At 49.2% G+C, this 13,525-nt stretch overlaps 2 protein-coding genes across 2 annotated transcripts in view; both read left to right on the top strand.

The window, feature by feature from the left end:
* The window catches only part of LOC144102087 (uncharacterized), a 129,137-nt gene that overhangs the window by 42,973 nt on the left and 72,639 nt on the right, over positions 1–13,525 (top strand). The window lies entirely within an intron of this gene.
* Positions 3,861–7,847, top strand: LOC144101589 (uncharacterized). Its single transcript, XM_077634735.1, has 2 exons — positions 3,861–5,368; positions 7,704–7,847. The coding sequence occupies exons 1-2, from the start codon at positions 3,968–3,970 to the stop codon at positions 7,845–7,847; spliced, it is 1,545 nt and encodes a 514-aa protein (XP_077490861.1). The 5' UTR covers positions 3,861–3,967.

Here is a 13,525-nt window from a genome sequence, read left to right as displayed (position 1 = left end):
TATATAACCAAAAAGGATATAATTCAATCGTAACTTCAGCCACTATGCAGAAATTGCCAAACCAGTGTGCGGAAGGGCATATGTAAAATCCCTAGAAAATATCTATAGTGGCAGCCCAGCTGCGATAATCGCCCACAGGGAAAATGAACCAGCAATTGAAACGGCTTAAGGATCGTAAGCTTCTGTAAAACGGTTGCTGCCTTCCAAGCTCGGAATCCAATGTGAGGGCACTCGTTGCTGCCACAGACTCGGTAAAGGAAATTATGAAGCGGCAAGACCTGTCATTTTCAAGCTGCTGGAGTTTGGAACCAAAGTTGCAACCCGTTGAAACGCCAGTAAATTCAAATCATCTGAAACAACCATCAAGGAAAGTTTTTCTCCACATGTGACGCAAGTTTGAAAGGCTTTGTGGAAGCGCTCCATTGAAATTCGTAAACATGCAGCCAGATGTAGACTGTAATACGACTTCCTGATAGTCAACAGTATTCATAACGCATTGCACGGCGTTTGCAATATAATTGTGGAAGCTCCTCGAGCTGTGGTTTCTATAGGGTCACACAATTACTCATGCAGGAATAAAACGAAGCTAACACTTTCGCACATAAGTGCTTGAAGCTTGCTTAATAAAAGTGAAGATTTCAATTAGGTGGTAGAGTGATGCAGTCCGTCTATTATTTGTGTAACCAAAGCATGGCTAAATAACTCCGTATCAGATATTTAATTTTGCCTCCAGATTATTGCGTTGCAACAAGCGACCGGCAATCTCGTGAAGGAGAGGCCTAAGTTTGTTCATCAGAAAAGGCATTGAATGTCTTGTACCTTCGGTTCTTGCGAATACTGAGTGTAAACTCGGATAAAGATATTCATTCTTGTGACAGTTGTGGGTGCCGTTCATCTTCCACCTGGTTTTGAAAATGTGTTTTCGCACATCACGAAAGACATAACTAAACACAGGCTGCACAGCCAAGAAATAATCATTGCAGGTGATTTTAGCACTCCTTATATTGATCGGGTCATAACCTCAGCGGGGCGTGAAAAGAATGTTTGTGACTCTCGAATTAATACGGCAGTGTCATTTGATTTAACACAAGTGACTGAATGCCCAACTCGACTAAATTCCTTCCTTGGCTTTGTTTTTATTAATTAAACAGTTGCTGAATTAAGGTTTCAGTGCGATATAATCGATAGTATAGCATACTAAAAGTGCGTTTTAACGTAATTTAACGATATCTATTATGATAAATAAGTTAGAGAGGCAGAGTATAACGGTAGGTCTTAAAGTCAACATGCAGAAAACCAAAGTAATGTTCAACAGCCTCGCAAGGAAACAACAGTTCACAGTTGGTAGCGAGGTGCTGGAAGTTGTAAAGGAATACGTGTACCTTGGGCATGTAGTGACCGCTTATCCGGATCATGAGAGGGAATTAAGTAAAAGAATAAAAATGGGGTTGGGCGCATATGGCAGGTTCTCTCTGATTATGAATGGCAGTTTACCAGTATCCCTCAAGAGAAAAGAATACAACAACTGTATATTACTGGCACTAACCTTCGGGGCAGGAATATGCAGGCACAAACTACGACCGTCAAAGCATTAGCTGTCAATTACCGTTTTTACTAAGCCAGTTAACTCAAGCTAGCGTTACCTTCCCTTCAATTACTCTCAAGCTAGCGTTACCTTCCCTTCAATTACTATCTTCTCTCTGCGAAGTCTTATTGTTCTATCAAGTTTTTACTCACACACCAATTGCTCTCGCGTGAAATGCCGTCCACCTTTTTTTGTTGTATGATGTTTTGTCGCCTATTGTGTTCATAGCTCATAGTCACGTATATTCTCTTTCACTGTGCGCACTATTAGGTTTATGTATTTGTTCACATATGTTGAAAGTGACTTATGTTATACTAAAAACCTTGTTCAGTAGAGTTATATATTGCATTTCTCGTCCCCTGTCACTGCCGTCTGAACGGGAGGTGAGAGCTCCGTCAAGCGGATTGCTTCATTTTTTTCTCTTCTCCTGCATCAAATTGTATTTGATCTGATGGAAATAAAGAATTGTTATAGAACGAAAAAAGATTCAGCGTAAGTTATGGACAACGCAGCCAGTCATGGAAATAAAAAATGTTAGGTGTAACGTTAAGAGACCGGATGCGGGCAGAGTGGGTGAGGGAACAAACGCGGTTTAACGACATGCTAGTCGAAATCAAGAGGAAGAAATGGGCTTGGGCTGGGCATGTGACGCGAAGGCAAGACAACCGCTAGTCCTTAAGGGTAACGGAGTGGATTGCGTTGCAGGGGGCGCAGAAATTTAGGTGGGTGGATGAAATCCGGAAGTTTGCAGGCATAGGGTAGATGCAAATGGCAAAATACACGGTTAATTGGCGAGATGTAGAAGAGGCCTTTGCCCTGCAGTGGGTGTAGTCGGACTGATGGTGATGATGATGAAGGATATTAACCGCTTGAGCCGAAATTCAGTGTCTTCATAGACTTTGCACATGCCAATAATAATGTTAATTGTCTAACTGTTGAAAGCCTCTTTTGGCAATTTCCTTACATGCAGTGAAAGCTGCGAAGTTGTTGGTTTGTGAGGCATGTTTTATAATTTAGTACGCTGATGTCTGCTGCAGTTTCGTCCCTAGATGTGCTTGAAACATAACCCAAAGCACCCTGTGAACACATGAGACATAGTCCACCTTATAAGATACATCTCGCGCATGTGCAAACGTAAACGGTGACGCAGCGGTAGCCATGATTCACTACTTTTTTCGCTGAAATCGGAACTAAAATATAAATGACGGAAGGTAAAAATTGTTACTTTAACACGACATTGACAACGTTCATGAAAGCTAACGCAAAAAAATTTTAGAATACGATACTTCCTACTTCTCATGACTTTGTACCATTCATTATCAATGATCAGTCTTAATCTGATGCCATCACAATGTCTGAAGGCTTTAGAAACTGTTTCCACTCTATATTTCACCATGATGAAGATTCCAATGCTCCTTTCAATCGGAGCTCGGATCATGAATTGTCGAGTCTTGAAGTAAGTTACTCTGGTGTTCGCAATCGGTTATTAAAAACCAAGCGATACACCTAACGCGTTCCTAAAGGGAACTACGAATGGAGTGCGCGTTGCCTTATAGTCGTTGTCGGAAGACCTCAAAACAAGTCAACCGCTCCTCAAGCATAAAAAATTGTCGAAGTTGTCCCAGTATTCAAATCTGGCGATAAACTAATTAGAGACCAACCTCGCTCATTTCCGCTTGTTGTAACCTTCTTGAACACATTATTCACAATCACATCGTTCAGTATTTAACTGTCACAATGTGCTTTCACAACACCGGCATAGATTTTTGAGCCGGTTTTTCCACTGTCACGAAACTGGTTTAGTTTACGTATGACATAGCAACCACAGTGAATTACAATGGCCCAGTGGAGCCATTTTTTACAGTGTGTTCTGAGGCATTACACATGGTCTGTCATCAAAAGCTTCTGCGTATAATATTTATTCGCACTTAGTTACTCGACTGGATAAGCGACTACGTACACTTACGATCCCAGTTCGTCGCATTCAACCATACACAGTCATCATCAGTCACAGCCTCATCAATTGTCCCTCAAAGTTCCATACTAGGACCTCTGCTACTCGCAATCTACATTATTGATGTCGCTAGTGTCATCAGTCACAATGAAGTGGTGTTGGTGGTGAAAAGCATTTATTTGGCTATATACACAGAGAGGTGCTTGGGGAGAGGCCCCAACTGGGTCTCGCCCCTTACAATATGTGGTATACTGATAGCGCATGTTTTAAACTGCATTTTCATGTATCGCTTATCAGCCACGCAAGCAGTCGTCGGCAGATCACATGTTCATCGGCCTATAAAAAGGCACTGTCTCAATAAACGTTTGTTCAGTTCCAGCCTGGCGTCCGTCTGATACACAACAGTTGGCGACGAGGCAGCGACGGCGATGGCCGTCGGCAGGATCGGCGAGTATCGTCTCGGCACGAACGCGTCATGGGACGAATACGTCGAGCGCCTGGAAATGTTCTGCGAAGCGAACCAGATAACGAAAGATGAGCAGAAAAGAGCAGTCCTGTTGAGCAGCTGCGGCGAAGAAGTGTACGGGCTCATCGTAACTTTGGTGAAGCCAGAAAGACCGACAGCAGCAACCTACGAAGAAATCAAGACTGCCGTTCGCAAGCACCTGCATCCAAAGCCTTCGGAGCTGTATGCAAGGTTTTTGTTCTACAGGCGAAACCAGGCTGCCGAGGAATCGGTTGCGGACTACGTCACGGCGCTTCGGAAGCTAGCCGAAGACTGCGGTTTTGGCAGCGCCCAACTCCCGTTGGACGTCATGATGCGGGATCGTTTCGTATGCGGACTCCGGAACGAAGGGGTTCAACAGCGACTTCTCGCAGAACACAGCCTTACGTTTAAGGTTGCGTATGACTTGGCCACAACTGCAGAAGCAACCGCTAAGCAACAGCGAGACATACGCAAACACGGTCGATACGAGACGGACTGCCAGGAAATGGTACAAGCAACCCGTGCGAAGCAAGACACCCCAGCGGAGGGGTCCAGCTGTTACCGGTGCAACGGTAAGCACGCTCCACATTTGTGCCGTTTTAGAAAGGCGACATGCTTCAACTGCAAAAGGGTTGGACATATAGCTAAGGCTTGTCGGTCGAAAGACGACAGTAGAACTGCTCGGAAGACAGCGTATGAGCAAAAGAAGAAAGGAGATAAGAGCAAGGGCGTGTACGAAATGAGTGCGTTGTTTTCCCTGTGCGAAGTGAATGAGCAAGAACAGAAGTTCATGGTTCAAGTAACGATTGAAGGGCAAGAAGTTCCGATGGAGGTTGATTCTGGCGCATCGTGCTCAATTGTGAGTGAAGATACGTTCAGGGTTGTTGAAAGGAATCACGGTAAAATACCACTGCAAGATTCTGGAACAACTATCGTAACCTGGTCAAAGGAGGCGTTACCCGTGCTGGGTCAAGCAAGTGTCTTGGTGGAATTCAAAGGCAGGAAGGCAAAGCTACCTTTGCTCGTAGTACAGAAGCAAGGCAACAGCCTGATTGGGAGAAACTGGTTTAACCCGTTAGGTATTGGCTTGCGGGGTATACAGCAAGTAAACGTGGAGGACGTGCCTTCGCGATTTCCCGAGGTGTTTCGCAGAGACCTTCCTGGCTTCAACGGACCGCCAGTTCACATCGAACTGAAAGATGACGCCCAACCGGTGTTCCTCAAAAGTCGACCAGTTCCATTGGCCCTCAAGGACGACGTGGCCAACGAAGTGGACCGCTTGGTGCAACAAGGTGTATGGGAGCCCGTCAGCTACTTTAACTGGGCAACACCACTGGTAGTGGTAAGAAAAAAAGATGGAACTTTACGTCTTTGCGGCGACTATCGCAGTACCGTAAACAAAGCTATTTAGAGCAGTGGATACCCCTTGCCCACTACAGCGGAAATGCTCACAGCTCTAAGTTCAAGCAAGTTTTTTACCAAGTTGGATCTAGCCCAAGCTTATCAGCAGCTTACGCTAGACGACGAGACGGCTGAGGTGCTCACAGTTAACACGATAAAGGGACTGTACAAGGTTAAGCGGCTGCCGTTTGGCATTTCGGTCGCACCTTGGGTTTTTCAACGAGTCATCGACACGCTGTTAGCGGGCGTTCCCGGAGTGAAAGCTTATCTGGATGACATATTAATTTCTGGATGTAACGCCGAAGAGCACGCCGAGAGATTAGAGACTGTGCTATCGCGTCTGCAGAAGGCACAGCTACGAGTAAACAAGGACAAGTGTGAATTTAACCAGACGAGCATCGAATTCTTGGGACACAGGATTGATGACTCAGGAGTACATCCCAGCCGAAGCAAGACGGACGCCATCCAGCAAGCGCCTGCGCCCGCAAGCAAAAAGGAGCTGCAAGCCTTTTTGGGATTGCTGAATTTCTACAGCAGTTTCCTCAAGGGCAGGACGGAAGCGGCCGAACCGCTTTATCGACTGCTAGACCGTGACCACGAATGGAAGTGGACAGGTGAGCATCAGCGGGCTTTTGAGAGACTGAAAAATTTACTCAGCTCAGACGCCGTACTTGTGCCCTACGATTGCAAGCGTCCTTTAATTTTGTGCTGCGACGCATCGCCTGTGGGGGTGGGGGCAGTGCTAGCCCATCGTGCGGATGACGGGAAGGAGCAGCCCATAGCTTATGCTTCTCGCACTCTTGGCGTCAGTGAACGCAACTATGCTCAGATTGATAGAGAGGGTTTGGCTGTGGTCTTTGGCGTAAAAAAGTTCCACCAGTACCTAGCTGGGCGAGAATTTACAGTGATAACAGACCACAAGCCGTTACTCGGCCTGTTTAACACGGACAAGCGAGTGCCCGAAGTTGTGTCGCCCAGAATGCTGCGTTGGATTTTACTGTTGTCTGCGTATAACTACCACCTTGAGTACAGACGAGGCCAAGACAACTCCAACGCCGATGCACTCAGTCGTCTACCAGCCCCGGGAGACGAGGACGAGCCAAGACCGCCTGGGGACGTGCTCTTGTTGGAAGCGGTCGACTGCGCACCGCTGCAAGCGGCGGACATTGCTGCGCTGATCAAAAAGGACTCGGTTCTATCCCGGGTAAAGGAATGGCTACTCAGTGGCTGGCCGCCAACACAAGTGGACAGCAAGTTTGCGCCTTATGAGGTGAGACGGTCGGAGTTGTCATTGCATCGTGATTGCATACTGTGGGGGAATCGCGTCATAATTCCAACCGCAGCAAGAGAGAATGTGCTGCAACTCCTGCATGCAAATCATCCAGGGATGAGTGCCATGAAAGCATCAGCTAGAGGGCTCATGTGGTGGCCGAAGATGGACCACGAAATTGAGGAGTTTGTTCGGCACTGTCATCCGTGCCAGAATAACCGGCAAAGTGATGCCAAGGCTCCAGTGCATTTTTGGATCAAGCCAGATCAGCCTTGCAGTCGACTGCACATTGATTTCGCTGGCCCAGTCAAAGGAGACGTTTTCTTAGTCGTGGTAGACGCGTACAGCAATTGGGCTGAAGTCGAAATCATGCCATCCATGAAAGCTACGGCTGTCGTCAACAGCTTAAGGAAGATGTTTGCGACACATGGTGTCCCGGACGTTATCGTTTCAGATAACGGCACAGCTTTCACTAGCACAGAGTTGCAAATGTTTTTGAAGTGTAATGGCGTGCGTGCAATTTTCACTGCACCTTATCATCCAGCCAGCAATGGTAGGGCGGAGAGGATGGTAAGAGAAGTTAAAGAAGCATTGAAGAAGCAGCAGGAAGGTTCGACACAGTGCAAGATTTCCCGGTTTCTGTTTAAGCAACACACGACGCCACATTCGGTCACGGGAAAATCGCCAGTAGAGTTAATGTTCGGACGAAGACTGAGGTCAGCGTTAGACAGACTCCATCCGGACCGGCAACACGCGCCTGAGTTACAACGACCGGAGACTAAGAGGTTTCGTGTCGGTGACGCGGTCTACGCTAAAAGCTTTTGCCCAGGTCCAAGGTGGAAGGCTGCCAGTGTTGTGGCAGTCAGAGGTCCGGTGTCGTACGTGGTACAGCTAAACAACGGCGAGCGTCATCACAGGCACCGCAACCAGTTGAGGAGCGCCTGGACGCGGCTCGTAGTTGACCCAGTCACAAGTGAGGACTACCACGTCAGGCTTCCTCCTACAGCCAGGCAGCCACAGCCGCTGTCTGCTAGCCCAGAAGCAACCCCTGGGGCGAGTCCAGGCCAAGCCACCCAAGTACCGGTCGAGCCGCGAAGATCAACGCGTGTTCGACGGCCTGTCCTGCGTCATGGCATTAATGGCTAGCTAGTCCGTTTTGGATTGTGCAAATCTTAGGAGAAAGGAGTGTGGTATACTGATAGCGCATGTTTTAAACTGCATTTTCATGTATCGCTTATCAGCCACGCAAGCAGTCGTCGGCAGATCACATGTTCATCGGCCTATAAAAAGGCACTGTCTCAATAAACGTTTGTTCAGTTCCAGCCTGGCGTCCGTCTGATACACAACACAATACAAGGCGGAGTCCCTCATTTCGGGAACTGCCTCACTGAAAACTATTTTCAAAATATGTACAGGGAGTGAGTGCAGCGGTCCTTAAGGGGCAGTTCCTTACAAAAGCTAGGTGGGCTGCTCATTACAGGAGCCCGTTGACGGTAGCTGCTTCTCGGGCGCACCCGACCAGGGCCTTTTGACTCGCCAGGTCAGAGAAGCCGAGCAAGGCCGCCTCCCAGTCCTCCTGGGTAGGGTTGGGGATAGGGCAAAGGTGCGGGGTTGATCGGCACGCCCGCACCATGTGGTAAATGTCCGAAGACTTTTCCCTACAGTGCGGGCACTCCCCTGTGCACGCAGGGTCGAAATGTTTGATTACTGCCGGGCACAGCAGTGCTTTAGTATAAAGGCGAAGGAGTAAGCGTTCCGCCGTCGTCGTGAGGTCCTTGCAGTGCTTAGGAAAGATTTCATGGCCGAATTGCTAATCTTGGATGATTTCCTTGAAGGTAAAAGCCGGATTGGGCTCGGAGTCCACATCGGGAAGAGGCGAGGGCGATGCCCGAAGAGTGAGCGCGCGGGCAGCGGCGTCGGCCGCTTCGTTACCCTGGAGACCCGTGTGCGCGGGAGTCCATACTATTCTGCGGGATGCGGGAGGCCCGAGATAATTACTATGCTGCAGTACTGGGTATGTCAAATAGAGAATAAAGTCCCTTTTGATGTTAGCTGCGCCTATGTGCTGATGACGGCGTCACTTACCGCAGTCTTACTAACACTCAAAGAAGGAGATGCCGTAGTGTAGGGCTCCAGAGTAATTTCGACCACCTGGGGATCTTTACGTGCACTGACATCGCACAGTACACGGGCACCCCAGGCATCCCTACGAGTAGCCGAGTGCCCTGACCAATGAGCCCCTGCGACGAGTCAGCATAAACTGAACTAATGTGGTTCCTTCTTTTTGTCAGTGAAAGTCATCCGACAGTTTTGGTAAAAAGTTCTCATTTGTTACTTATTACTCCATACGCAAAGCAACGAAAGAGGAATTTTACCAAAACAATCGCGATGAATTTCACTGACAAAAAGGAACAGCTACGTTTACCTTTCGCTAATAATGGTGACTGCTGGACCCGCACTGGTGAGTTCAAATACCCGGGTGTTATTTTGAAGCGAAAGCTTCACAGGGCAAGCTGAGGCGCGTTTCGCGTACGCCGGAGTTTGACCTACAGCCGAGCAACAGGTGTTCCGCCGCGAACCGTAGCCGACGCCTGGCGCGTTTCAGGTGTCCACCGCTTTATGTGACACAGTTGCTGCGCTATTTCTTTTCCTCAAATCTAATTTGCCGCTTAATGTCATTCGCTCGACTACTGATCCGGAGTTCCCGGGTTCGAACCCGACCGCGGCGGCTGCGTTTTTATGGAGGAAATGAAAAACGCTAAGGCGCCCGTGTGCTGTGCGATGTCAGTGCACGTTAAAGATCCCCAGGTGGTCTAAATTATTCCGGAGCCCTCCACTACGGCACCTCTTCTTCCTTTCTTCTTTCACTCCCTCCTTTATCCCTTCCCTTACGGCGCGGTTCAGGTGTCCAACGATATATGAGACAGATACTGCGCCATTTCCTTTCCCCAAAAACCAATTATTATTATTAATATTATTATAATGTCATTCTCTGGCCTACGCGACGAATGCTTTACCTACCGTAGTGAACCTTTCGCTTGGTTTAATAATAAAAATAATTGTTTTTTTGGGGAAAGGAAATGGTGCAGTATCTGTCTCATATCGTTGGACACCTGAACCGCGCCGTACGGGAAGGGATGAAGGAGGGAGTGAAAGAAGGAAGAGAAATAGGTGCCGTAGTGGAGGGCTCCGGCATAATTTCGACCACCTGGGGATCTTTAACGTGCACTGACATCGCATAGCACACGGGCGCCTTAGCGTTCGGCCTTCATAAAAACGCAGCCACCGCGGTCGGGTTCGAACCCTGATCCGGATTTCCCGGGTTCGAACCCGGCCCCGCCACGGTGGCTCAGTGGTTAGGGCGCTCAACTACTGATCCGGAGTTCCCGGGTTCGAACCCGACCGCGGCGGCTGCGTTTTTATGGAGGAAAAACGCTAAGGCGCCCGTGTGCTGTGCGATGTCAGTGCACGTTAAAGATCCCCAGGTGGTCGAAATTATTCCGGAGCCCTCCACTACGGCACCTCTCTCTTCCTTTCTTCTTTCACTCCCTCCTTTACCCTTCCCTTACGGCGCGGTTCAGGTGTCCAACGATGTATGAGACAGATACTGCGCCATTTCCTTTCCCCCAAAACCAATTATTATTATTATTATTATTATTATTATTATTATTATTATTATTATTATTATTATTATTATTCGAACCCGACCGCGGCGGCTGCGTTTTTATGGCGGAAAAACGCTAAGGCGCCCGTGTGCTGTGCGATGTCAGTGCACGTTAAAGATCCCCAGGTTGTCGAAATTATGCCACAGCCCTCAGCGCGGTCACGTCTTCCTCTCACGTCCTCGTTTTTTGCGCTAAAGGCTTTGCCATTATGAGTGAACAGTACCAACTAGCCCAAGATTCAGCATTATTGAACTTCATTTCTAGTACATCGTGCGCTTTTCAATGTGCTTCTTCCGATCCGTCATCCTTCGCTTCCCTCATCGCATGCGCAGTATGCAGAGAGAGAACGCTTTCCTTTTGTATACGCACGAAGGTGTTGCCTGATGATGTCGGGATCCTGTTTGGAGGCCTCACACCGTCAGTAGGGCATGGTATGAGGATGTGCAAAATTCTCAAAGCGGAGTGGCACCGACAGGCAAGTTTGTTCAGGGACCTTCTTCGAGTTAGGCTGCGTGCTTTGTTGGCAACTGCCCAAGCTGGCGAGCGTTGAAGGAGTATCTCGCCTTGGCTGATCGGACAACGGAATTCTTATGGCAAGCCACGTTGGTCAAGCTGAGAGCCAACCTTCCTCGGAAGCCAGGAGGAGATCGGCGAGAGATACGGACATTCAACGGAGATGTTCTTCCGAACGACGTGCAAAGGGTTCTGCGTCTAGGCCCGAAGTATGGTTCTGAAACAAAGAAGGATGCACCACAACTGCTGTCTTTTGTGCGGCGAGTGTCCGGTCGTGCAGCGGTGGGTGAAAGGGACGCCTGCATTTACGAGGGTGTAAATGTGGTGCGGCAAAATAGGCCCTTCGTGTCAAAACTGCCAATACGTAAGGTGACAGAATACTTGCGGGAAAATTCTCTTCGTGTTATTCCCGCAGACAAAGAGGGGGAATTTGTAATTTTACCAGAAGGTCAGTTTACCAGCAAGGCAAGGGATGCTGTCATGTCTCTGTTTAACAAGCAGCGGAATGTTGTATTATCTAATGTGAAAACAAAAGCAAAAAAGCTGTGCAATAGCCTAAACCTTGACATTCTAGCTAGGCATGTAGATAAAAGTGAAAAGAACTCTTTGCAGGTGTTGTTTTCCGAAAAAGCTCACAAAGTGGGATGCCCTCTAAGGGTAATCGTTTCTGAATATGATTCCTGGCAGAAGGTTGTCGCCGGTTTTCTGAAAGAAAAATTAAATCTCTTCGATATCGTTGATCCGTTTGTGGTAAAGAACTCAGAAAGCGTTGTAAAATTTTTAGCAGATAATTCCAGCAAACGCATGAGCCCCATATCTGTACACTTAAAAGATCTGTACTATTCGCTCCCTCATGACCAGTTGCTTGCTTGTGTGGAAGATAGAATCCATTGTTTTGGGTCTGTCGCGTTTCAGAATGCTGCTGGCGTATCTGTGGCGGGGTTCATGGAATGTAGGGTTCGGCGCGCTGTCGCATCTTTTTGTACATTTGTAGCGAATATTCCGCGAGAGGGCAGTGACCTAGGCTGCCCGTCCGGTTTTGTTTTATTTTGTTCTGCTTTGGTGCACTCCGTTAGAAGGGGAATCATGCCTTTTTGGTTAGTCTCCCCATTCGTCCTTGCGGTTTCCTCCGCCGCTCCGGACGGCGGGGCTATCTGCCGGTCTTGACCTTGGACCCCTGTCCCCTTTGCGAAGGATTGCGAGACCACCTAGGGAGGGGAGAAACTCAGGGGTAAGGGAAAACGCTGACATCAGTTCTGAGCTTCCCTATTCATCAAAACTGATGAGCCACAGTTAGCAGTTTATTTTTACGTGTGGAAAGGGGCGCGGGCATCTTCGGGGTGCAGTCGCGAAGGGAGCCGCGCCCGTGTGCTTTTGTCGCTAGCGACTCCTAGCTGGCAGGCGCTCGGTCTGGCCAAGTGCGGAGGGAGTGACCGTTGAGAGCTGGTGCGAGGCGCGCCAGTCTGACTGTTGGGACGCGGTGTCCTTCGCCTCTGTGCAGGCGGTCGGCTAGGCCGGCCGCGGATAGTTGTGGCTGTATACTGACTTTTGTTTGTACCCATCTGTAAATAGCCTGTATAAAAGTTGCTTTCTCACTAAATTGCTTCGCCTGCAAATAGTATCATTGAAAAGCCTTCAAGCGGTTCATCCAGTTTCTGGAAATCACCGGACCAACACCACCGGCAAACCTTTACTGGCGCAGTCGACAGTATTGGTGCTCTGCAGCGGCCCCGAGGAACGGACGAAGACATCCACGGAGAGAACGACGAATTTCGGCATCCAAGGCGAGATACCGAAAGGACGACAGGCTACGGGGGTACGAAGGTGCGAACCGCATCGGGCGTGAAACGCCGAAGACAAGGCCTTCATCAGACACAGAGCGGTATCCCTGAGCAACGGCGGCAGTTGAAAGATTCAAGCGGGCACGGAGGCTATGGGAAACCAGCGGACGGCGACACCTTGGTGAGAGGCCCCGCCGCTGCGGCTGATCATCGCGACAAGTGAGCGCCGTTGCGGAGGAAGTAAGCGAGCTCCTGGTGACGGGCTTCGGAGGCTGTTGGGAGCGAAGAGAGGCGACATCCTGGTGCGAAGCCTCTGGAGCTGTTGAAGTCGAAGAGAGGACGCCAGCTGAGGAGTGTCTTGGACGAAGACTGGTGCAAATCTGCGGAGCAACGAGGAGGCAACAAGAGGCCTCCGAGGAAGAGAGTGCTGCAGCCGTGGGAAAGAACGAGGCGGCATCTGACTGAGAGGTTCGGAGAGGTCGCAGAGGGAGCAACGGGTGTGATGGCCGCATTCAGGTGTTCGAGTGGGCAATACGCCAGGGGCGCCTTATGGTCCAGGCTGGACGATGTCAGCCTGGAATCCCTCGAGCGCGAACTAGCGATAGCCAAACAAGAGTACAAGGAGATGAAAGAATCTCTCCAGAAAGAGCGAAGTGCGCAGCAGGAGGTGGTACCGCTGGAGCGAGCTCAGAGCCGATCACCCCCTCCGGGTAGAGGAGACGGCAACGAATCGCTGAGCAGTGTAACAGGGGATGTGGTTGGTTGCTGCAGCTTGAAGCCAGTAGGGATTGCGAGCGCTTCGAGCAAAGCGCAAGTCCCGGCAAACAATGTAGAGATCGCTGCCGCATTCAGGTGTTCGAGTGGGCATT

This window comes from Amblyomma americanum, chromosome 8 (genome assembly GCF_052857255.1).
Source record: "Amblyomma americanum isolate KBUSLIRL-KWMA chromosome 8, ASM5285725v1, whole genome shotgun sequence".
Taxonomy (NCBI): domain Eukaryota; kingdom Metazoa; phylum Arthropoda; class Arachnida; order Ixodida; family Ixodidae; genus Amblyomma; species Amblyomma americanum.
Note: the sequence above shows the minus strand (reverse complement) of the source record. Positions and strands in the feature narration are given on the sequence as shown.

Coding starts and splice junctions, on each gene's coding strand:
- LOC144101589 (XM_077634735.1), top strand. CDS start 3,968: ATGGCCGTCGGCAGGATCGGCGAGTATCGTCTCGGCACGAACGCGTCA. Junction 5,369..7,703: donor GGGCAACACCACTGGTAGTG/GTAAGAAAAAAA, acceptor TTCCTCCTACAG/CCAGGCAGCCACAGCCGCTG.